The sequence below is a fragment of the Haliotis rufescens genome, unplaced genomic scaffold (assembly GCF_023055435.1).
Source record: "Haliotis rufescens isolate VD_foot unplaced genomic scaffold, xgHalRufe1.0.p SCAF_14, whole genome shotgun sequence".
In the NCBI taxonomy this organism is placed as follows: domain Eukaryota; kingdom Metazoa; phylum Mollusca; class Gastropoda; order Lepetellida; family Haliotidae; genus Haliotis; species Haliotis rufescens.
The window spans coordinates 33,493,611-33,518,789 of record NW_025963824.1 but is presented as its reverse complement, the minus strand read 5'-3'; the positions used below and the strand labels follow the sequence as shown (position 1 = coordinate 33,518,789).

The 25,179-nt window shown below is 41.9% G+C and overlaps 2 protein-coding genes across 2 annotated transcripts in view; both read right to left on the bottom strand.

Moving 5' to 3' along the window:
* Window positions 1-25,179, bottom strand: part of LOC124124696 (acetylcholinesterase-like) — a 37,213-nt gene that overhangs the window by 5,889 nt on the left and 6,145 nt on the right. Inside the window, exon 2 of the mRNA XM_046487921.2 lies at window positions 1,134-2,624. Coding sequence (XP_046343877.2) covers window positions 1,134-2,624 — 1,491 coding nt within the window. The remainder of the gene's footprint in view (window positions 1-1,133; window positions 2,625-25,179) is intronic.
* Window positions 9,570-23,312, bottom strand: LOC125371556 (acetylcholinesterase-like). The gene is made up of 4 exons (XM_046487922.2): window positions 23,155-23,312; window positions 15,836-17,326; window positions 12,093-12,280; window positions 9,570-10,514 (listed from the first exon to the last, which is right to left on the bottom strand). Exons 2-4 carry the CDS (start codon window positions 17,317-17,319, stop codon window positions 10,408-10,410), a joined length of 1,779 nt encoding a protein of 592 aa, XP_046343878.1. The 5' UTR covers window positions 17,320-17,326; window positions 23,155-23,312; the 3' UTR covers window positions 9,570-10,407.

The window sequence follows — 25,179 nt, the reverse complement described above, 5'->3', positions numbered from 1 at the left end:
GACATGGATACAATGTGGGAAGCCCATTTCTGGTGTCCCCCGCCATGATATTGCTGCAATATTGCTAAAAGCGGCGTAAAACCATGCTCACTCACTCCAACGTGGCGAAAGGACGTACTTGCTATATTCTACAGATTTTCTTCTAAAATCATGCGAGATGAGGTGAAATGGGGCATAATGTCGCTTTCAAGATTGTTACACTTACATTGCGGCATCCATACATGTGTGTGGACGCTTTAATTGGTCCAGATTCATATCGGTTTAATGTTCTAGCCCACTAAGATACAATGCTGCAATTTAACATGAATATTCCACTCAGACACATTGTACTGACTCCGAGCTTTGTAGTCATAATTTTATTCAATTCATGATGATCATTTGTTATCATTAAAGCCAGAGGATCGAACCAGCTTCCTTCCGGTCTCTCTCGACCCATGAAGATTCCGGGGTAGAATAGGTCTTCAGCAACCCATGCTTGCCGTAAAGGAGAATATGCTTGTCGTATAAGGCGACTAACGGGATCGGGTGGTCAGGCTCGCTGACTTGGTTGATGCATGTCATCGACCCCAATTGCGTGGATCGATGCTCATGATATCAAATCACTGGATTGTCTGGTCCAGACTCGATTATTTACAGACCGCCGTCATATAGCTGGAATATTGCTGAGTTTGGCGTTAAACACGTCCCAACAAACCAATCCTTCCGGTCTCAGGAGAGATGCTCTTCCCACTATACCACAGAGGCGGTTGTATATTTGTGTGACGTTCAAGTTCAGGATCACTAGTGGCAAAGGCAGAGGAATTCATGTCATATTTCAATGGTGTTACAACGCTTTTAGCAATATTCCAGCAATATCACGGCGGGGGACACCAGAAATGGGCTTCACACATTGTACCCATGTCGGGAATCGAACCCGGATATACGGCGTGACGAGTGAACGCTTTAACCACTAGGCTACCCAACTGCTCCTAAACTGAATTATTTACAGGCTGACGCCAAGAAGCTTGTGGCCTTAGACAAACAGACAGTCACCAAATGGCATACATGTGAGTCTCAGTTTACAGGCGCATCAGATAACTCACTGCCAAATATACAACATCAGTCGTCCTGTCATATCTACAAGAAGTACTTACCCAGTTTTAGCAAAGTTCGTCCAATATGTCATCATACTGCGACTTGTTGACTTCTCCGCCTCCGATGCAATAAAGGCATTGCCAAGAGGATGCCCAAACACCATCTCGATCTCAAACGAATGAGGGACTCCCACCCACGGCGGCAGTGGTAACGAGGAGATCCTGTGATTGAAGGAATACAAGTAAACGTTGTTTTGGGCAGAATATGAATCAGCAAATTTGGCAGCTGGACACTTAAAGTAACTGTCTCCTAAGACGCTGCCCGCACTGTCCACGTAGTTTTGATGTAGAGAGGGGACATGAATGTCAGCATATTGAGCCATAATTGCTTCGACCATAGTTGATGACTGACCACTGAATGCTGCTATCGTTTCTACAGTCGTTCGAAACTGTGTTCTGTTGACATTTAGTTGACTTGCAAACGGGGAAAATATTGTTGGCATAAGTAATAAGAGGAATACAATGCCTTCATTTTCGTTCACTCCCAGAAGTATTTCCGCTTGCTTCATTTGGCCTTTCTGCATGAGAGATGATGGAGTGTCTGGTAAGAAATGACCATCCACGACAGGAATGAATGCGTCAGAACCAACACCAGAAACAAGAGCCTGATATTGTAATATCGTTTCTGAAGGCAGGTCTTTGATACATTGGAAAATGTCAGCATCGGATATTACAGAACAGCTCGACAGCTCCGCAAGTCTTCTGGTGCTTCTGATAGCCTTCGATGGTTCCATCGATACCCATGTTGCATCTGGGGACCCACTTTCAAGAATAGCCCGCGTGAAGAAGTCGCGTGATATGGGCGATAACAAATGAAGCCCAATCGATGCTGCCCCCGCGCTTTCTCCAAACAAGGTGATCATGCTTGCATCTCCGCCAAATCTTTCAACATTGTTCTGTATCCACTGCAGGGCAAGAGCCTGGTCCATGAGACCTTGGTTACCAGGAAACGTGTCAGGTCCAAGATATAAGAAGCCATGAGCACCCAGGCGATAGTTCATGGACATCACGATGACGTTGTTTTCAGCAGCAAGATACTGACCATTATGCAAAGGCGTGTTAATAGATCCCGTCACAAACCCTCCACCATAGATCCATACCAGGGTTGCGAGTTTCGTATTCGATGTGACATTAGCTGGCGCCCATACATTGATGTAGAGACAATCCTCACTGAAGAGGGGTGGAATTGCTCTCCAAGGCATTCCGTATGCAGATTGAGCTGCTTGATGGCACGATGGTTTCATTGAAAGTGCGTCCTTGACCTCCGGTCGCCAAGGGTCAATTGGTTGTGGGTACTTGAACCTAAGATCACCTATGGGGGGTTTAGCATAAGGAATACCATAGTAGGTGTCGATGGACTTGCCAAGGACGGAAGCTCTCAGACCAACAACTTTGCCATGCGTGGTGTCGACTTCCTGTCCAGACGCTCTCTGTGCTGTTGTGATGAGGCAGGAGACCAGTGTGCACAGCAGTATCTGCGTCATGGTTTGTCTGTAAAATATTTAAAATATAATCATAATTAAGTCATGTGTAGGGTCGAGATGAGCGAGTGAGTGGTTGAGTTTCAATAACATTGAACCGAATTTAAATGGGTCTTAAAAACATTATGATCACATATTTGCAAATCCTCAATCTCATTAAAATCAGACCTTAGTTCTCGCTACCGCTAAACAAAGATCTGAAGACATTCCATTAGGGGTTACGTCAGAACGACCTTTCATCCGACCAATCAGAGCGTCGCTTACCATATTATGAAAGTGACAGTCGGAATGTGATTTCTTATCATGCAATTTCGAAAACTTTAACACGAGCTATTCCGAACGATAGTTACGGGTTTAACGACTGAATCCATACAATCTAGAATATTTATTAGCCATTCCAGAATGTTCTTTTGTTTAGGTTTCAAATTTGTAATCGAGAAATTGTCAAAATATGTTTCGAAGCGTAGTCGCCAATTTGAAATTAGTGCCGTAAAACACGAAAAAGCTTCCTTCTGATTGGTCATTCCATTGGTCAGTCAAAGTTTGCGAAAGGTCGGTCTGACGTGACCAATAATGGGATGTCCTCAGATCTTTGTTTACCGGTAGCGAGAACTAAGATCTGATTTTAATGAGATTAGGAAATCCTGAAACTGTGGATATCTTTTGTTTAACGCCGCTTGAACAGTATTTCATTTACACCTCGTTGTGTCAGCTTGAAAGATATACTTCATGCAGGTCTAATGTGGCATGATTGGTTGGTTGGTTTGTTGTTTTACGCCGAACTCAGCAATATTCCAGTTATATGACGGCGGTCTGTAATTAATCGAGTCTCGACCAAACAATCCAGTGACTGACTTCATGAGCATCGATCTATGCAGTTGGGATCGATGACATGCATCAACCAAGTGAGCGAGCCTGACCACCCGATCCCGTTAGTCGCCTCTTACGACAAGCATAGTCGCCTTTTAGGGCAAGCATGGGTTGCTGAAGACCTATTCTACCCCGGAATCTTCACGGGTCTGATGTGGCATGAGTTCACACTAGACTAGATTTATGTCTAACTTAGTGAGTCACGTTTTAGGATAATTATCAAACATCAAGTGACATCGATATTGGTCGTGGTGGATGAGTGAGTGCGTGACTGAGGTTCAATAGAAAGACGTTGAAATGGGTCATAAAACATCATAATAACTTGTTATAACGCTATAATAGTGAGTGCCTAAATGATTCAATTATATGGCGTAAGTTTACGCCAGGTTACATCTATGCCTAACTGTACATCAATAATATAAATATTCCTGTACTTTGACAGTAGAAGCGTTTCACTCACGTACAACTGATTTATGTTTACTACTTAAGGCCAACGTCAGCAATATTCTAACTGTATGATTTTATTTGTTTGTTTGTTGTTTAACGCCGAACTCAGCATTATTCCAGATATACGACGGCGGTCTGTAATTAATCGAGTCTGGACCAGACAATCCAGTGATTGACTTCATGAGCATCGATCAATGCAGTTGGGATCGATGACATGCATCAACCAAGTCAGCGAGTCTGACCACCCGATCCCGTTAGTCGCATTTTACAGCAAGCATGGGTTGCTGAAGACCTATTCTACCCCGGATCTTCACGGGAATCGTTTGCATGGAAAATAGAACATACTTGAGCGATGGCAGTGTGGAACTTAGGCACTTAATTTAATTCGATTCAATTGATGACACATGTATGTTTGTTAGTCATTCAAGCGACGCGTATGAAACCCGAGAACTCGCTTAGTATAAACCACGTCAATCAAGCTATACAAATTTCAATCCCTTTCAACTGTTAACACTTTTTTCAATGAATGCTTATTTAATAAGTGTAATGTTTTGTTTACGTTTTCGCAAGAAATAAAGGAAATCCTACCTTGGTAACACAAATGTCATTCAAGAAATGCTTTTAAAATCCTTCAACTCGCGCCTTATATCACACGTCAATCTAGCTATAAAAGTCAAGATCCGATTACATTTTCAACACATTTTTCAATGGACGATGACAAAATTTGCGTTACCCTATGTTTACAAGAAATAAAGACAAATCCTACCTTGATGGACAACACACATACGCAGGTATACAACCACAGAGAACTGTGCTCTGTGTGAAACACACCCGTCCTAGGAACTTGTATTTGAATAGAGGAGACGTCGCGTCACTGAACACCTTTCAACGCGATGTGTGTATAGAAACGTGCGGGTCGCTTCCCAGACATTGTATTTGACCCGTTCTACTTACGTACTCTTTCTTCACATACCCGGTAATCATAAACCCATGGCTTAGTTTCATACAACTTGCACAAAGAACCACACACAAAGAAACGTATTTTGTTACAGAAATAGTATACCGGGTACAGTGGCTTCTGTCTAATGTGAAAATACGAGGTGAGGTGAGGTGAGGTGAAATGGGGTTTGACGCCGCGTCCAAGATTATTTCACTTATATAGCGACGTGCATGCACGTGTTTGTGTGTGTGTGGCTGCTTGTACTAGTCTGGACTGATGCCGATTTATAGTGCTAGCTCACTGAGATACCATGCCGCAGTTTAACATGAATACCCCACTCAGACACAGTATACTGACTCCGAGCCGACCAGTCCTTGTTTAAGCGCCTTAATGCCGAGCGCGAGACAGGGTAACAACAAGTACCATCTTTTAACGTCTTTTGGTATGACGCGGTCGGGGATCGAACCCCAGACCTTCCGCTCTCCGGGCGGACGCTCACTAGAGTGAAAATACACAACAACAACAAAACCAAGAAATTAGCTGTTTGTACTCTTCGCTATGAGGTAGTTTAAGGGGTGTTTGTTTTCAATAATTATTTAAACTTTGCTTGTAATTCAATGTCATGCACGCCTTTGAACTAACATAGTCAGTTCATGAATGGCACCAGTGGCAGTCTTACTGTTAATTATTCATCCTCTTTAGTCGTACTGTTTGTTATTTAGAGGAAGGCCAGTCACGCTATATCAAAAATCAAGCTTCAAGCTAAAAAGTCGCTTTCTGCTGATATGGTGTACGGTTTCTATTATTAACTTCTCTTAACTTAATTCCAGCCAAATGAGTGAGTGAGTATGGTTTTACGCCGCTTTTAGACACACACACACACAATTTGCATATAAAAAATAGTAAAACTCTGCTCCACTGAACATGTATAATGTGTTTATTGTTACTGGTGAGACCTGAGAAATCCCCGAAGGTCACACTGACTCAGGTTATTTTGTTGTCACCCTGTTAAAGTGAGTGAGTGAGTATGGTTTTACGCCGCTTTTAGCAATATTGCAGCAATATCACGGCAGGGGACACAAGAAATGGGCTTCACACATTGTACCCATGTCTGAAATCAAACCCGGGTCTTCGGCGTGACGAGCGAACGCTTTAACCACTAAGCTACCAGACCGCCCCGTCACCCTGTAACACCTCAAGCTAGTCGAGATACATCACTACAGATATCTAGGTTCATCTATGTCCTTCACCTGACAATCAGGTTTTTCTCACTTTGCCTGCACCTGACTGTTTGTTTAAACTCGGGGGCGTCTACAGGTCCCGGTGTTAATTAAAGGTCCTTCTGAATAGGATTTGAATTTGTTGTTTAACGTCGCACTCAGCAATATTCCAGCTATACGACGGGGCTCTGTAAATCATTGTTAGGATCAGACAATCCAGTGATTAACACATATGAACATCGATCAACACAATTTGGAAACGATGTCACCGAGCCCCATACATTCAGACGCCTCTAACGACCAGTATGGGCTGCTGGGGACCTATATTCTTACAAGGAAGGCCCATGGTTTCACAGGGTGATGTAGATCAGTTAGATCAGTAAATATATCTTGATGATTGCCTACCTGTGCATCGCTGGCTGTATGTTCGGCACGGTAACTCTGACTTACCTTCCGTAAGTAATATTGTTTGTTGTGACGTATGGGGCTGGGTGACCCAGTTTTAGAGTTTCGCGCTATGAGGCAGTTTAAAGGGTGTTTGTTTTCAATAAACATTTAAACTTTGCTTGTAATTCAATGTCATGCACGCATTTGAACTAACATAGTCAGTTCAAGAATGACAGCTGTGGCAGGCAACCAAATATGCAGTATTACTGTTAATTTTGTATCCTCTTTAGTCGTACTGTTTGTTATTTAGAGGAAAGCCAGTCAGGCTCAATCACAAATCAAGCATCAAGCTAAAAAGTTGCTTTCTGCTGATATGGTGTACGGTTTCTGTTAATAACTTTTCTTAACTTAACCTCAGCCAAATGAGTGAGTGAGTATGGTTATACGCCGCTTTTAGCCACATTCCAGCAATATCACGGCGGGGGACACCAGAAATGGGCTTCACACATTGTACTCATGTCAGGAATCGAACCCGGGTCTTCGGCGTGACACCGAACGCTTCAACCTTAGGTTTGCAGTGTCTCGGTGACGTTTGTGTTTTTATTTTGGGTTAAATCCAATTTGACATCAGTCGATGTTGTGACGATTCTGATTGATGGCGGAATGTCAAAGTTGACTTCAATGAAGGATTATGTGGCTTGTTAATATATTTTGCTTTTCAGGTCAATAAATATTATAAGGGGCGGACCATTGATATTTCTAGGGGGTGGCACAAAACACAGCTCATAATGTGTGAATAAAATACTTAGCTTCCATCTGTGTGAAAAACAATCACTCAGCCTCTCTAAAAGGTCTTGACCACAAAATGGCCATCCTCATCAATACAATATTTGACTATTTCGCGAGGAAAGCCATAATCTTTGTCACAGAGACATGCCCATGAGAGACAGTATGCCTGTAACCCTTATTGTCCAGGAATCACTTCCAGGTTTACTGTTGAAAGCTGGTCTGGTTGAACACTAATCGATGGATGAAATTTCGGCTGATAGATTTGTAGTTTGTGTTGTTTTTGTTGTTGTTATTTTGGTCATTTGTGGGTTGATTGTGCGTTTTCGGGATGTCTTTATTGCCTTCAGAGTGGCTGACAATTAAATCGTTTATCATGGAACGTAGGCCGCCATGGTGTATGCTCCGCGAAACCTCACGTAGATATGTTCAAGATAACTTTATTCACTGCTCTGAATGTGCTATGTAAACCTTTGAAATGTCGGCCGACCTACTCCCACTTCTAGCGTGGCCTCATTGCTGTTTGTACAGTCAAGGTAACATGCGCCTTCTACTCCATACCCCATTCACGCTTGGGTAAACACTGACTGGAGTAGGAATGTTGAGTCATCATCTCAGTGTGTGTCATGACAGTGTGTTTTATACTGAATTTGATAGATAACGTCAGTTACATACCATGGAGAGCTGGGTCAGTTATAATAGTATCACCAAGTATTCCTTTGCAAAGACTATTAAGTTGCAGCATTAAATTGCAAAACCCGTGACGATCCGGGATAGAATAGGTCGGTCTTCAGATACCCATGTTTGCCGTAAAAGCCGACTATGCTTGTCGTAAGAGGCGACTAAAGGGATCGGGTGGTCAGGCTCGCTGACTTGGTTGATGCGTGTCATCGATCCCAACTGCGTGGATCGATGCTCATGATAACAATCACTGGATTGTCTGGTCCAGACTCGATTATTTACAGACCGCCGTCATATAGCTGGAATATTGCTGAATGCGGCGTTAAATAACAAACTAATCAAAACAAAAGCAACACAAATGAATTGACGCGCGATGAAAGGGAAGCGCCTTTGTCCGATTTTCTTTTATAGGCTAATGCTTGTCTATTTCAATGTCAACGCCACAAAATAACCTCTCATGCATCCGACGAAACAGATTCCTTAGGACGTAAAAGGGAAACCAGTTAGTGAAACCTGTATTAATGGATCACTGAAAAGTGATGACACTATGTGTCATCGAAAGGGTAAGTGTTGCACCCGGCTCTCACACAATTTGCATATAAAATATATTATAACTCCGCTCCACTGAACATGTATAATGTGTTTACGGACACCCATCAATACTTACAATTCGGTTCATGTCACCCCAGGCATACAAGAATTAACACTCTTATTCACTTTCGCGGAGAGTATGTACCATCGTGTCGGAAACAGATAAAAGAGACTTAAGATTGAAAGAATTGATGGGTTATCTCAGGAAGCTATGGGTAAAGGGTACAATTTAATGGGCTATAACTCTTGTATGACGCCATAGAAAAGTCGTTAAAAATTCCAAGACATACTCTCCTGAAACCTAATGAAAAATCTGTGGCCGAGTCACTGAACACAAACAGCAGATTAGAGACCCTGATGTTCGATGCTTAGGTGTCAGCAAACACATTGATGATTGCGGAAACGGGAAATTTAGTATTTTTCCGTTTTATAAATTGTATACAAGTAACAAGCAGCTGAGACTGGAAAAAGAACAAATGTTTATCCAATTGATGAAACCAAAATTGAACTCGAGAATGTATGTATAGATTTGTCATTTCAATCGTAAATGTTACACTGTTACAAATACTACATATTTCAATTCAAATGTCTCCCTACAATTGTTAAAATACTTGGTGTCGTCGCTGGAGTGTGTAAATACATTATGACGTCACAGTTGTAATTTATGACCTCATCATAAGTATGACGTCATATTATATGTCATTGTCAGTTACACTGAAGAGCTGTCATGAGACAGCGAAAGTACTATGTCTGAAACTGATATAAAGAAGATGATGGACTAACGTGGGCTTTATTATTTTATTATATATATTTATAAATATATACCAACATGACCAACATGATGTTCGATACAATTCCTCGTTATAACAAGCAGCACAATGTTTCTGTGTTTGTTCAGATGAACACTTGACTTGCCTTTGCATGTGTTTGTAACGAGAATGATAATGTGGGATAACGGATAATAACGGGAATGATAACAATGAGACAGACTGCGTCATCGTCCTGGAATCAAAATGCGACAATAACAACTGAATATGGTATAATACTTTATTTTCCAGCACATAACTGCTAAAGCAAATCATCTAATACATGAAGATATTATTTGTCAGCGAAGGAGAACTATTAATATATTATCACATTCCAGCATTCTCTTATTTCACTTTTGCGATTGAACATCAAATTGCATTGCCTTTCCAAAACAGTGTTTCGCAATGCAGAGCTATGTTTTCTATAGATTTGACGGCGCTATCAACGAGGTAATTCTAATTTTAATAGTCCTATCGCATGCCCATGTCATTAACGTACATACAATACGCACAGTGTGTGACTATAGTTTTGGCTTTAGAAATATTCCAGGGATATCAAAACGACATACACCAACAATAGGTGTCACAAATTGTACATACATATACATGAGTACATCTAACGGTAAAACGTTATCCTACACGCAGTGGTTTGAAAGAAAATTGCATAAAAAAACAAACAAAATACAATAGGATTTGCTATACACTAATTTGGGGCATGTCATCCTTCTGATGGTGTGTTTTGGGTGTGTTTTTTTTTCCAAACATGTAAGTACAATTAAGCTACATACAAAAACAAGTAAGTAAATAAAATTAAAATGCTTAATTAAATAATTATATTTGCTGTTCCGTAATGAGCAATATGAATCTCATCGCGCTGAGACCACGCTTTTAAGGCGTAAATTGGTCTTGGAGGAATGGTCATACAGCTGATCTTTTTCGAAATGTTTGTGCAAATTCGTGTCAGCTGATTCATTAGAGATAGTTATCGATCTAGTCTATAAGGCTTGAAGACCTACAGCTACACATGACCACAAACACAATGTAATTGACGATATCGCTCCAAGTTCAAACACTTACTAAAGTTGCAAGTACAGCAACAAGGCACATGTTCACGGTAAATGACATCCTGCTTCCACTGGTGTGACATCTGTAAACAACGTTCTCAGTTGTTGCTGAAACAGACGAGACAGGCATTGAGATATTGTTACAGAAACACTGTCACGTCACAACGACGACGCCTGGCCTCGTAATTATGGTCATCGACAATAATTGATTGCAAACATTAAATGTTTTAGTGAGTATGGTTTTAGAAAGTGTGTATCAAATTTCCAACAACATAACGACTGCGTTACCAAAGTGAGAGAGAATGTTTTTTAGCCGCTTTTATCAATATTCTAACATACCATGATAGGGGAGACCAGAAATGTGCTTCACACAATGTACCTGTCGCGGTGCTTAGTTAACGATTACGCCGCATATGCTAGAGTAACGCCTCAACCACAGAGGAACCGACTCGTAATTGTCAAAAGGCCGTTATAAGAGCGGATGCATACATGAAAAGTCGAAATATACTAAATAGATAGCCTGATTGCATTAATGCGCATTAACAACGATAAATCAACAAATGTAAAACCTTGAAACGTAAATTCTCCCTACCTAACACAAAAAGAAAAAGAAGAATAGTCTTTTTTGCAAAATCTTAAAAAAATAAAACCAAAAGTATCAAAAAATATTTAGGGTCACGAAAATTCTGTGTCATACATATAGGTATGATTATATACAAAATCAACTTTAACAAAAAATATTCTTGAAAACAAGTGGACCGCTGTTGGAAGCGAAAAATACACGCTGGACAAATAAAAAAAAGGTGCATTGCGAAACGAACCGTCTCGATGGACGTGTTAAATGAACGGCAAGAAGTGATATTAAGTCCATAATTGACCACCTGTCATTAATTTGCCTTGTCAATGAGGACCTCATGCAACAGGCACGTCAACAGTTTATGTACACTTCAACACTTACGATAAAGGGTACAATTTAAGGGGATGTAACTCTTGTATGACAATAGTTCCGTCAAAGTGTTATGTTCACTGCAGTAATATATCATGTGTTATGTTCACTGCAATGAAAATATCACTTTTCTCACCTTCAGAAAACTCAGTCTTTCACACTGAAGTATATAATAAAACATTTATTGTATCATGCATCAGCAATAGCAATACAAGAGGTCTGTCCTTCATAACAATACCTATAAGGCGAATCGTACCCTGGCCTTCAGAATGACAACCGGAATCCAATGCCGTAGTCGCTAGACTACCCCACAACCCGCACTAGTCTATGACACGTATACCGTATTCGACGTAATAAGCGCCCCCCTCTAAAAAGCGCTCACGGCGTTATTTGCTAATGTAATGGCTAGTGAACAATCCCAGTTAGCACCCTTTCCGATTGATCAATGTACACAAGACATATTTATTCGTGTATAATACACACTCGTTTGTTATATGTACCCTTAATTATGGGCAAATTATTTCTCGAAAATATATCTGTCGTGTATAATACACACAGATTCTTCTTTCATATCATTTCAGGCTGTCAGCATAAACCACAAAATTAACAATCTTTCAACCTCGTTTTTAATCTCACCAAAATTATATTCTAATAAGAGCCCCGATTTCAAATTTTGAGAGCACCCTGGGCGCTTATTACCTTCGAATACGGTATGTGTAACAGTAAGAAACGTGACCTACTGCCGGAGCCTGTAGATGTTTCCTCCTTCTTGTTTATCAGTGGCACGAGACTGTTCCAGAAAACACACTGCTGCTTTCTCATGCCCTGGTCTGTGGATTGTCCTGACTCAGAGAAGACAAGGAAGCGTTCATCCATCGTGTTGTATCCAGGCCACTGGAAGCTGGGTGTTTCCGGCAGGTTGGGGTTGCTGTCAAAAAGAGTGGCTCCCGTTTAACATCATAAAAATTGTCCACTTGCTGGTGTGATTTCTAAGTTCTCGGCACAAATAATTTCAATCAACGACTCACATGGCGTTGAGTGCTGTGATTGGTCCGCGCTCCAACCATAACAAACGCACATGGGGATATTTACTAATCAGAGCGCTCGAGGCCATTGAGCGCGGAGATTATTTGATTACTTCCGTGGCCCACAGGCGCGACTGAGCCAATACGTCGATAAAATCACCCGCCGATGTAGGTAATAAATTGCCAAAAATAAAGGTTTGTGGCATGCAGGTGGCATTTGGAGGGAGGTGTGGAGGTATTGTGAACATGACATGCACACATTTTCATTTAATTTAAACGATACAGCCGATTTCAACTTCGGCCAAGATGGCCAGTGACGTACCTTGTCTATTTATATATATGGGTCCAGTGTTTCAGTTATATCACTATCCTGCTTCAGGGGCATGTGGTGTACATATAGTACAAACAGCATATGGACGCCACATAAAGACATATATATGTACAACATACAGTGAAACATAAAACCACACACAACACACACAACACACACAACACACACAACGGAGAAAGAAAAGGTAGAAATGGTCTTCAGCAATCCATGCTTCCCGTAAAAGGCAAATATGCTTGTCATTAGATCGGGTGATGGATGCATGTCATCGTATCCCATGCGTGTCAAGCACTTGATTATTTACAGACCACCGTCATATAGCTAGGAGTGCGGCGTTATACAACAAACAACAAACAAACAACACACAGCAGCACACAACAAGACATCAAGATATAAAGAACACACAACACACAGCAACACAGCGAATAATTGATAGTGTGGCTTCATAATCAATATATCCTGAACAACAAAAGTTCCTGTGATATTGAATAAGATTTAATGTAAAGTTATGTTTTTTACTAAATCTGAAACAATTTCGGTTTGCAACAGATAAAAGACTCCTGTAAATGTTCAAATGGTTTCATTTGCCATACTGACTTCAGAAAATGCGTGATTTCATTAAAAAAAACATGAACATGCCAAAATGTCAATTTACGAATCAATAGCGTGTGTGTCCACCTCTGGTTGCGATGCAAGCAACACATCTTCGCCTCATGGAATGGACCAGGCGTCGCACAAAGTCCTTTCGGATATCTGTCCATATCTGCTGGCGCATGTTTCGAAGTTTCTGGAGTGTCTGTGGAACACGTGGTTGACGTCGAAGGCGCCGATCCATCTCATTCAACATGTGCTCAATTGGTGAGAGATCAGGGGAGCGAGCCGGCCAGGGGATGACATTCACGTTGTTTTGTTGAAGAGATCCTGAACAAGTCAAGCAATATGAGGCCGGGCGTTGTCATGTTGAAAGGTGATACCCCGGCCTTGACGACGCAAAAACGGTAGAACAACAGAGCCGATGATTTCGTCGCGGTAGCACTGTCCATTGAGATTTCCCTCTACCACTATGAAACGGGTCCTCTGTCTTGCTGTAATCCCACCCCATACCATAACGCTGCCGCCGCCGAACCGATCTTCTTCCATGAGAAAATGATTGACATTACGTTCACCTCGATGTCGGTACACTCGAATCCGTCCATCGCTGTGGCTGAGGTGAAAACGAGACTCGTCAGTGAATAGAACTTGTCCCCACTGCATTGCCGTCCAGCGTAGACGCTTCTGCACCACTGTAGACGTGCTTGACGGTGGTTTCCTGTCAAAATGGGACGCCTGGCGGGTCTTCTGGCGACAATCCCAGCACATCTGAGGCGGCGACGTACGGTTTGTGAAGATATTCGTCGAAGGCCAGGGATGCTTCTTGCAGTCACTGTTGCTGGCTGGAATCGAGTTCGTAGGTGTGTTGTTCGAATCCAGTTGTCTTGTCGATTATTGGTTAGCGTGGGCTGCCACTCCGAGGATGGTCTCTAACTCTGACTCTGTTGCCAACGTTGCCATAAACACCAAATAGTGTTTCTTTGGACGTTAAATTGTCTTGCAACATCACGTTGACTCGATCCTGCTTCAAGCATACCAATGGCTCGCAGACGCTCATTTTCGGACAGGCGTGGCATTTCGTAATGTTAAATAATTGCGTAAGTTTGTTGTTTTTGTGTGTGGTTGTTGTCAGCACGATGCTAAACAATGCATATGGAATCCCGTCAACGCACATGTTTTTATACCCATTCTTGGGTAGTGAAATGCATGGGGGTCGCATAAAAGTCAACTTTTGCATGGAATGCATGCTTTTCTGTAGCAGTTGCGTTTTTGTGACTTGATTCCATACATGTACTACAATATTGAAAACCAAACTTTACTTGTTTGAAAAATACACTAAAGGAGTGGTGCCACAGGAACTTTTGTTGTTGAATATATAATATGAATATGGTCCTTTTCACATCTGTCTTCTTTCCAAAAGTATTTAAATTTTAAGAAAGCCATATACTTTATAGCATCATCGACTGATTGCCAACCTGGCGAAAGAACGTACTTGCTATATTCTACAGATTTTCTTCTAAAATCATGCGAGATGAGGTGAAATGGGGCATAATGTCGCTTTCAAGATTGTTACACTTACATTGCGGCATCCATATATGTGTGTGGACGCTTTAATTGGTCCAGATTCATATCGGTTTAATGTTCTAGCCCACTGAGATAACATGCTGCAATTTAACATGAATATCCCACTCAGCCACAATGTACTGACTCCGAGCTTGCTAGTCATCATTTTATTCAATTCATGATGAGCGCCAGACAGGGCAACAACAAGTACCAACCAATCATTTGTTATCATTAAAGCCAGAGGATCGAACCAGCTTCCTTCCGGTCTCTCTCGACCCGTGAAGATTCCGGGGTAGAATAGGTCTTCAGCAACCCATGCTTGCCATAAAAGGTGACTATGCTTGTCGTAAAAGGCGACTAACGGGATTGGACGGTCAGGCTCGCTGATTTGGTTAATGCATGTCATCGATCCCAATTGCGTGGATCGATGCTCATGATATCAAATCACTGGATTGTCTGGTCCAGACTCGATTAGTTACAGACCGCCGTCTTATAGCTGGAATATTGCTGAGTGCGGCGTTAAACACGTCCCAACCAAACAATCCTTCCGGTCTCAGGAGAGATACTCTTCCCACTATACCACAGAGGCGGTCGTATATTTGTGTGATGTTCCAGTTCAGGATAACTAGTGGCAAAGGCAGAGGAATTAATGTCATATTTCAATGGTTTTACACCGCTTTTAGCAATATTCCAGCAATATCACGGCGGGGGACACCAGAAATGGGCTTCACATATTGTACCCATGTCGGGAATCGAACCTAGATCTACAGCGTGACGAGCGAACGCTTAAACCACTAGGCTACCCGACCGCTCCTAAACTGAATTATTTACAGGCTGCCGCCAAGAAGCTTGTGGCCTTACACAAACAGCTAGTCACTAAATGGCATACATGTGAGTCTCAGTTTACAGGCGCATCAGATAACTCACTGCCATTTTTTTATATACAACATCAGTCATATCTACAAAAAGTACTTACCCAGTTTTAGCAAAGTTCGTCCAATATGTCATCATACTCCGACATGTTGACTTCTCCGCCTCCGATGCAATAAAGGCATTGCCAAGAGGATGCCCAAATACCATCTCGATCTCAAACGAATGAGGGACTCCCACCCACGGCGGCAGTGGTAACGAGGAGATCCTATGATTGAAGGAATACAAGTAAACGTTGTTTTTGGCAGAATATGAAGCCGCCAATCTGGCAACTGGACACTTAAAGCTACCGTCTCCATAGACACCGTCCGCACTGTCCACGTAGTTTGGATGTAGAGAGGGGACGTGAACGTCAGCATATTGAGCCATAATTGCTTCGACCATTGTTGATGACTGACCATTGAATGCTGCTAACGTTTCTACAGTCGTTCGAAACTGTTGTCTGTTGACATTTAGTTGATTTGCAAGCGGGGAAAATATTGTTGGCATAAGTAATAAGAGGAATATAATGCCTTCATGTTCGTTCACTCCCAGAAGTATTTCCGCTTGCTTCATTTGGCCTTTCTGCACGAGAGATGATGGAGAGTCTGGTAAGAAATGACCATCCACGACAGGAATGAATGCGTCAGAACCAACACCAGAAACGAGAGCCTGATACTGTAATATCGTTTCTGAAGGCAGGTCTTTGATACATTGGAAAATGTCAGCATCGGATTTTCCAGAACAGCTCGACAGCTCCGCAAGTCTTCTGGTGCTTCTGATAGCCTTCGATGGTTCCATCGATACCCATTTTGCATCTGGGGACCCACTTTCAAGAATGGCCCGCGTGAAGAAGTCGCGTGATATGGGCGATAACAAATGAAGCCCAATCGATGCTGCCCCCGCGCTTTCTCCAAACAAGGTGATCATGCTTGCATCTCCGCCAAATTTTTCAACATTGTTCTGTATCCACTGCAGGGCAAGAGCCTGGTCCATGAGACCTTGGTTACCAGGAAACGTGTCGGGTCCAAGATATAAGAAGCCATGAGCACCCAGGCGATAGTTCATGGACATCACGATGACGTTGTTTTCAGCAGCAAGATACTGACCATTATGCAAAGGCGTGTTAATAGATCCCGTCACAAACCCTCCACCATAGATCCATACCAGGGTTGCGAGTTTCGTATTCGATGTGACATTAGCTGGCGCCCATACATTGATGTAGAGACAATCCTCACTGAAGAGGGGTGGAATTGCTCTCCAAGGCATTCCGTATGCAGATTGAGCTGCTTGATGGCACGATGGTTTCATTGAAAGTGCGTCCTTGACCTCCGGTCGCCAAGGGTCAATTGGTTGTGGGTACTTGAACCTAAGATCACCTATGGGGGGTTTAGCATAAGGAATACCATAGTAGGTGTCGATGGACTTGCCAAGGACGGAAGCTCTCAGACCAACAACTTTGCCATGCGTGGTGTCGACTTCCTGTCCAGACGCTCTCTGTGCTGTTGTGATGAGGCAGGAGACCAGTGTGCACAGCAGCATCTGCGTCATGGTTTGTCTGTAAAATATTTAAAATATAATCATTATAAAGTCATGTGTAGGGTCGAGATGAGCGAGTAGGTGGTTGAGGTTCAGTAACACTGAATCGAATTTAAATGGGTCTTAAAAACATTATGATCACATGTTTGCAAATCCTCAATCTCATTAAAATCAGACCTAAACAAAGATCTGAAGACATCCCATTAGGGATCACGTCAGAACGACCTTTTCATCCACCAATCAGAGCGTCGCTTACCATATTATGAAAGTGACAGTCGGAATGTGATTTCTAATCATGCAATTTCGAAAAACTTTAACACGGGGTATTCCGAACGATAGTTAGGGGTTTAACGACTGAATCCATACAATCTAGATCATCTATTAGCCATTTCAGAATGTTCTTTTGTTTAGGTTTCAAATTTGTGATCGAGAATTTGTTGAAATATGTTTCGAAGCGTAGTCGCCAATTTGAAATTAGTGCCGTAAAGCACGAGAAAGCTTCCTTCTGATTGGTCATTCCATTGGTCGGTCAAAGTTCGCGCAAGGTCGGTCTGACGTGACCCGTAATGGGATGTCCTCAGATCTTTGTTTAGCGGCAGCAAGAACTAAGATATGATTTTAGTGAGATTGGCAAATCCTGAAACTACACTAAATTTATGTCTAACTTAGTGAGTCACGTTTTAGGATAATTATCAAACATCAAGTGACATCGATATTGGTCGTGGTGGATGAGTGAGTGCGTGACTGAGGTTCAATAGAAAGACGTTGAAATGGGTCATAAAACATCATTATAACTTGTTATAACGCTATAATAGTGAGTGCCTAAATGATTCAATTATATGGCGTGAGTTTACGCCAGGTTACATCTATGCCTAACTTTACATCAATAATATAAATATTCTTGTACTTTGACAGTAGAAGCGTTTCACTCACGTACAACTGATTTATGTTTACTGCTTAAGGCCAACGTCAGCAATATTCTAACTGTATGATTTTATTTGTTTGTTTGTTGTTTAACGCCGAACTCAGCAATATTCCAGCTATACGACGGCGGTCTGTAATTAATCGAGAATGGACCAGACAATCCAGTGATTGACTTCATGAGCATCGATCTATGCAGTTGGGATCGATGACATGCATCAACCAAGTCAGCGAGCCTTACCACCCGATCCCGTTAGTCGCATTTTACGGCAAGCATGGGTTGCTGAAGACCTATTCTACCCCGGATCTTCACGGGAATCGTTTGCATGGAAAGTAGAACATACTTGAGCGATGGCAGTGTGGAACTTAGGCACTTAATTTAATTCGATTCAATTGATGACACATGTATGTTTGTAAGTCATTCAAGCGACGCGTATGAAACCTGATAACTCGCGTAGTATAAACCACTTCAATCTAGTATCACATGCAGTATACAGTATGTCAAGAGATATATACAGTATACCACATGCGGTAATATACAATGTACCGCGAGCAGTGTGCGCTGGGCAGTAGCGCACATTCTCTCTCCCCCCCCCCCCCCCCCCCCCCCCCCCTCAAGCAAGCCCCTCGTGGGGGAGTGACCAGGTCACAGGTCAGGCGTGCACTGGACAGCTGTTTCACTGGGGGCTAGTGAGGGATGCGGGAGGCCGGCCATACATACTCTTGGAGTTGTGGGACTGCAACTTCATGCTGTTGTCTTATAAGGCCAAGAGTAAGATCACCAAGACGACCACTGCACGTGAGGCATGTGGGTTGTGGACGAGATACTACATAGCATGGCTGTACGTATTACCTTATAAATAATAGTAATGAATGTTAGAAAGATATATATCCATCAAGACCGGCGCGAGCTGGCAGTTGAGATCTGGGAGCTGAACACGAAACAGCTCCCATGCACAATAAAACGTTGTGGACCCGCAGACGGATTTGTGTTGTATATTGAAGAAGTATCCCCTAGAACAACATACATTTTCTACGGCGGATATATTGGTGGAGCTTCGATCCTCGGTACCTCAAACCCAAAGCACCAAGATAAAGAAGGTAGTCAACACGAAGTGAATTTCTATTATTCGTCTGGGGTCCACGACATCATCTACAACATCAGCCACAACGTCGTTCACAACATCATCCACAACTTCATCCACAGCACCATCCACAACAGCAACAACGACGGCCACAACAACAGCAATAACAACAGTCAGAATTCTGGTTCATGTGGTTCGTCTACTCTCAAGCTATTTCATAAAGCTTGATATCGGCTCATCATTATTGTCTTCATCGTTTTCCCTACTCTGAGACCTTGTCACCACCCCTCCACCGTTAGCTGGGACCGGCAACTTCTGGGAAGACCAATAAAAGAAGAATCTGAAGGTTATTTCAGCCATCGCAACCGCCCTCTACCACTAGGAAGGTAAAAGACCAGCGAAGCGTCACACAGTCCTTGATAAATATCATCAACTACAAGATCAGTGCCTGAACCAGAGAAGTCTTAGCTTTCTTCATTCTACTGTGTGTCTGCAGTGTGTATATTGTTTGTCTGCAGTATCCTCTCTCAAGAAACATTTCTCAAGAACGAAGTGACATTTGTTTTCTTAAACGAACATTTTATTATTTATTTCTTGGAACAATTCATCTATTTCATTCATTGGAACATTTATTGGTAAGAACTATTTTTTATTCCCATTTTTATATAAAACAAAAATATATAACGCCATGAATGTACTTTGCGATCCATGGGGCATTCCATACAGCCCATTAGCATATGAAACTCACTCGCGTCACTCTTCCTCTTCAAGTTCGCCTCTTCAACACGAAGCGCCCCCACCCAAATCTACATTCTATACCAACTGCCCAAACGTCATGTCTATGTTGCACTTTCTTTTTATGTTATGTTTATGGACTTTTGTCACAGTATGCATACACAGTTAGACACCCGCGTACTCCACTCCCGCACATACAGAATATATTAACCTGTTAATGGCTTTTATATTAATCAGAAGTTTAAATTAATAACCTTCATATTATATGCTGACGTACATCAGCTTTTTATCCTCAGACGTTTAGATACTAGATAACGGTTTAATTTTATGCAGTCTAAGTCCTTCACATGATTATTCGGATAAGATATACAATATTTGATTTCTCTCTTGTGTGTATGAATATATGAGAACGAATGCAAGCTGATAGGAATGTTACGACTGGCCGTATGTGAGATTTCTTTGTCCTGTATATGTAGTACAGTTATTGATAATTGTATTGATTATTGTTTGTGATCTGGACATGTTCGTCCACTTCTATTATGATGTGTATTGATGACAAGAGGTTTATTGTATTTATTATGCTGTAGTTGAAATATGCTGCGTGCGAGGGGGGAAGAGAAAGAGCTAAGCAGAGTGAGAGAGAAAGAATAAAAGGATGTGTGTGAGCCAGAGAGATACATATATTTTAATCAAATTTCAAACAAACTCTTCGTAATGCTTCACTGATGATCTCATTAAAATACCAACAGTGATTCAAAGTCTACTTTTTATACCATATACACAACCGTGCATTCATCGCCACACAAACCAAAGACATAACAAACCGAACACCTCAACTTACCTACAAACAAAATCGGATGATAGATGAAACATTGTCAACATATGTGTTTGTTAGGTTGTACAATTTGTGTTTACATGTATGTTTATGTGTGAAGGTTATAGTTTTATATACAATCGTTAATTATGTACAACAATGCAACAAAATGTATCTGCCACCTTTCATTGGATACGAAATTTGATATACTATAAAAATTAACTTGTGGTTCGGTCATCATCTGTATATGTAATATTTATATTTATGTATGACAGGCTTGGGGATGAAAGGTGTGCGCAGTTTTGTGTCTCGTATAGGTGTCAACTGTGTATAAACAGGTACAGGACAACCCTCAGACAAAAGAGCCATCACGCCATTGTCTGGGGACCTGGAGAGACACCGGGTGTTATATTGAAGAAATGATAATATAGTGATGGAGAGAAGGAGAGGAGTAGTAGTGTAGTGATGGAGAGGAGGAGAGGTGTCAACTGTGTATAAACAGGTACAGGACAACCCGCAGACAAAAGAGCCATCACGCCATTGTCTGGGGCCCTGGAGAGACACCAGGTGTCATGTCGCTATGCGGCAGGGTGGCTGATGGATTCCACCGTCTATCTGTCCCTTGATCACGGACAGACACACAGGCGTGTTCGATACCCATGGGAGGGGGATAGAGCAATCATCCTCTCTCCTCTAAGTCCCGGTACTAGTAGAAGGGCCAGCCATACCCGAGGGGAAATTGTAAACAAGATAAGTGCCATGGTAAATGTTGATGTTTTGTGATGTAATTGTATGTAACTAACATGGATGCGCAGAAGAAAGGAGAGTGATTGCTAATGTCAAATTTTACGTTATATACATTAATTTGAAAGCATAATGTGTAGGCTGAACGTGGGTCAGTGAACGCAAGAGTGAACGACTGATGTGTGTAAAGTAAAAGATAAGGAGGAAATATGATAGTTTGTTTATACACGATGATGACTGATAGGCTAATTTGGCTTATTATCTGATCATATTATGTCATATACAGGTATTAATCTAGCCATAAGAAACATGAACATGGAACAAAAAATAGATTCCCCACCGTAGTGTTGGTGGTATTTTTCTCATTACTGATGCCTACTGTTATAAACCAGCATAAGCAGATCATTGTTCGTATGTTTATATGATTGGTTGTATATCATGACTGTACATATGTATGTGAATGTGTTAGTAAATTGTATTGAACGATTATTAAGACAAAAAGTGGTCCACAGCAAAACATTGTACATCCCACCAAATCTAATTCTAAATTCATGTCCATCTATAATATTTATTGTTTATCTATAATATTTATTGTTTAGCGATTAGACAACATTAAGGAAATTCCTTTTGATATATATCGATTGCCGACTAGATCTCATTCACAACCCTTATTAAGGACGTGAGGACACGTCCTTCGTCACGATCGGATCGTATATCACATGCAGTATACAGTATGTCAAGAGATATATACAGTATACCACATGCGGTAATATACAATGTACCGCGAGCAGTGTGCGCTGGGCAGTAGCGCACATTCTCTCCCCCCCCCCCCCCCCTCAAGCAAGCCCCTCGTGGGGGAGTGACCAGGTCACAGGTCAGGCGTGCACTGGACAGCTGTTTCACTGGGGGCTAGTGAGGGATGCGGGAGGCCGGCCATACATACTCTTGGAGTTGTGGGACTGCAACTTCATGCTGTTGTCTTATAAGGCCAAGAGTAAGATCACCAAGACGACCACTGCACGTGAGGCATGTGGGTTGTGGACGAGATACTACATAGCATGGCTGTACGTATTACCTTATAAAGAATAGTAATGAATGTTAGAAAGATATATATCCATCAAGACCGGCGCGAGCTGGCAGTTGAGATCTGGGAGCTGAACACGAAACAGCTCCCATGCACAATAAAACGTTGTGGACCCGCAGACGGATTTGTGTTGTATATTGAAGAAGTATCCCCTAGAACAACATACATTTTCTACGGCGGATACTAGCTATACAAATTTAAATCCCTTTCAACTGTTAACACTTTTTTCAATGAATGCTTACTTAATAAGTGTAATGTTTTGTTTACGTTTTCGCAAGAAATACAAGAAATCCTAACTTGATGTCATTCAAGAAATGCTTTTAAAATCCTTTTCTCGCGCCTTATATCCCACGTCAATCTAGCTATAAAAGTCAAGATCCGATTAAATTTTCAACACATTTTTCAATGGACGATGTCAAAATTTGCGTTACCCTATGTTTACGAGAAATAAAGACAAATCCTACCTTGATGGACCACACAAATACGCAGTTATACAGCCACAGAGAACTGTGCTCGGCGTGAAACACACCCGTCCTAGGAACTTGTATTTGAATAGAGGAGACGTTCACGTTCACTGAACACCTTTCAACGCGATGTGTGTATAGAAACGTGCGGATCGCTTCCCAGACATTCTATTTGACCCGTTCTACTTACGTACACTCTCTTCACATGCCCGGTAATCAGAAACCAATGGCCTAGTTGGATACACCCTGCACAAAGAACCACACAAAAAGAAACGTATTGTGTTACAGAAATAGTATACAAGGTACAGTGGCTTCTGTCTAATGTGAAAATACAAGGTGAGGTGAGGTGAGATGAAATGGGGTTTGACGCCGCGTCCAAGATTATTTCACTTATATAGCGACGTGCATGCACGTGTTTGTGTGTGTGTGGCTGCTTGTACTAGTCCGGACTGATGCCGATTTATAGTGCTAGCTCACTGAGATACCATGCCACAGTTTAACATGAATACCCCACTCAGACACAGTATACTGACTCCGAGCCGACCAGTACTTGTTTAAGCCCCTTAATGCCGAGCGCCAGAAAGGGTAACAACAAGTACCATCTTTTAACGTCTTTTGGTATGACGCGGTCGGGGATCGAACCCCGGACCTTCCGCTCTCCGGGCGGACGCTCTACCACTAGAGTGAAAATACACAATAAAAAAAACCCCAAGAAATTAGCAGTTTGTATTCTTCGCGCTATGAGGCAGTTTAAGGGGTGTTTGTTTTCAATAATTATTTAAACTTTGCTCGTAATTCAATGTCATGCACGCATTTGAACTAACATAGTCAGTTCATGAATGACACCAGTGACAGTCAACCAAATATGCAGTATTACTGGTAATTATTCATCCTCTTTAGTCGTACTGTTTGTTATTTAGAGGAAGGCCAGTCACGCTATATCACAAATCAAGCATCAAGCTAAAAAGTCGCTTTCTGCTGATAAGGTGTACGGTTTCTATTATTAACTTTTATTAACTTAACTCCAGCCAAATGAGTGAGTGAGTATGGTTTTACGCCGCTTTTAGACACACACACAATTTGCATATAACAAATATTATAACTCTGCTCCACTGAACATGTATAATGTGTTTATTGTTACTGGTCAGACCTGAGACATCCCCGAAGGTCACACTGACTCAGGTTATTTTGTTGTCACCCTGTTAAAGTGAGTGAGTGAGTATGGTTTAACGCCGCTTTTAGCAATATTGCAGCAATATCACGGCAGGGGACACAAGAAATGGGCTTCACACATTGTACCCATGTCGGAAATCGAACCCGGGTCTTCGGTGTGACGAGCTTGATCTCATTGACAAGAAACTCTCAAAACTTCCATCAAAACAAACATGTCCAAACTTGAACATAAAGTACAAGAAATAGACACATTGAGAACGCGATTAGATGATATTGCGGAATCTAACCAATTTATGAGTGACTGTTTCGACACGTGGACGACGGACAAGGCTATGATAAAAAGCGACATGAAGGCATTAAAAGATCAGATTGGGGATTGTGTTCCAAATTTATCAAATTTGAAGGCAGAAAATCTCTCGCTGAAAGAATCCTTGATTGATCAACATTGTCGCTCAATGCGAGATAATCTAATTTTCAACAATATACCTGAGACGGAACCGGAGGCGACTCTTGAACATTGTGAGAAAATTTTGAAAAACTTCATTAAAGAACATCTGGATCTAGACGCCGAAAACATGAAATTAGTACGAGTCCACAGAATCGGCAGGCCCCGACCCCCAAGACATGCAGGAGATACTGTCAGGCCCCGTGCCCTGATAGCAAAGTTTATCTACACGAGGGAGAGAAATTCGGTGAAGGCAGCAGCAAATAAATTGAAGGGTAAACCCTTTTCTATCGTGGAGCAATTTCATGAAGAGGTGAGCCAGTATAGGCGAGAAGTGCTAATGCCACTTTTGAGAGAGGCTCGACAGAAGGGTAAGCAAGCTTACATTGTGGTTGATAAGCTGTACA

What these genes read in the sequence shown, in the direction of transcription:
- LOC125371556 (XM_046487922.2), bottom strand. Translation starts at nt 17,319, where the DNA reads ATGACGCAGATGCTGCTGTGCACACTGGTCTCCTGCCTCATCACAACA. An exon ending in ACGAACTTTGCTAAAACTGG is followed by an intron (nt 12,281 to 15,835) that starts GTAAGTACTTTT and finishes TCTTTTTGACAG; the next exon opens with CAACCCCAACCTGCCGGAAA. An exon ending in AACATCTACAGGCTCCGGCA is followed by an intron (nt 10,515 to 12,092) that starts GTAGGTCACGTT and finishes CGTCTGTTTCAG; the next exon opens with CAACAACTGAGAACGTTGTT.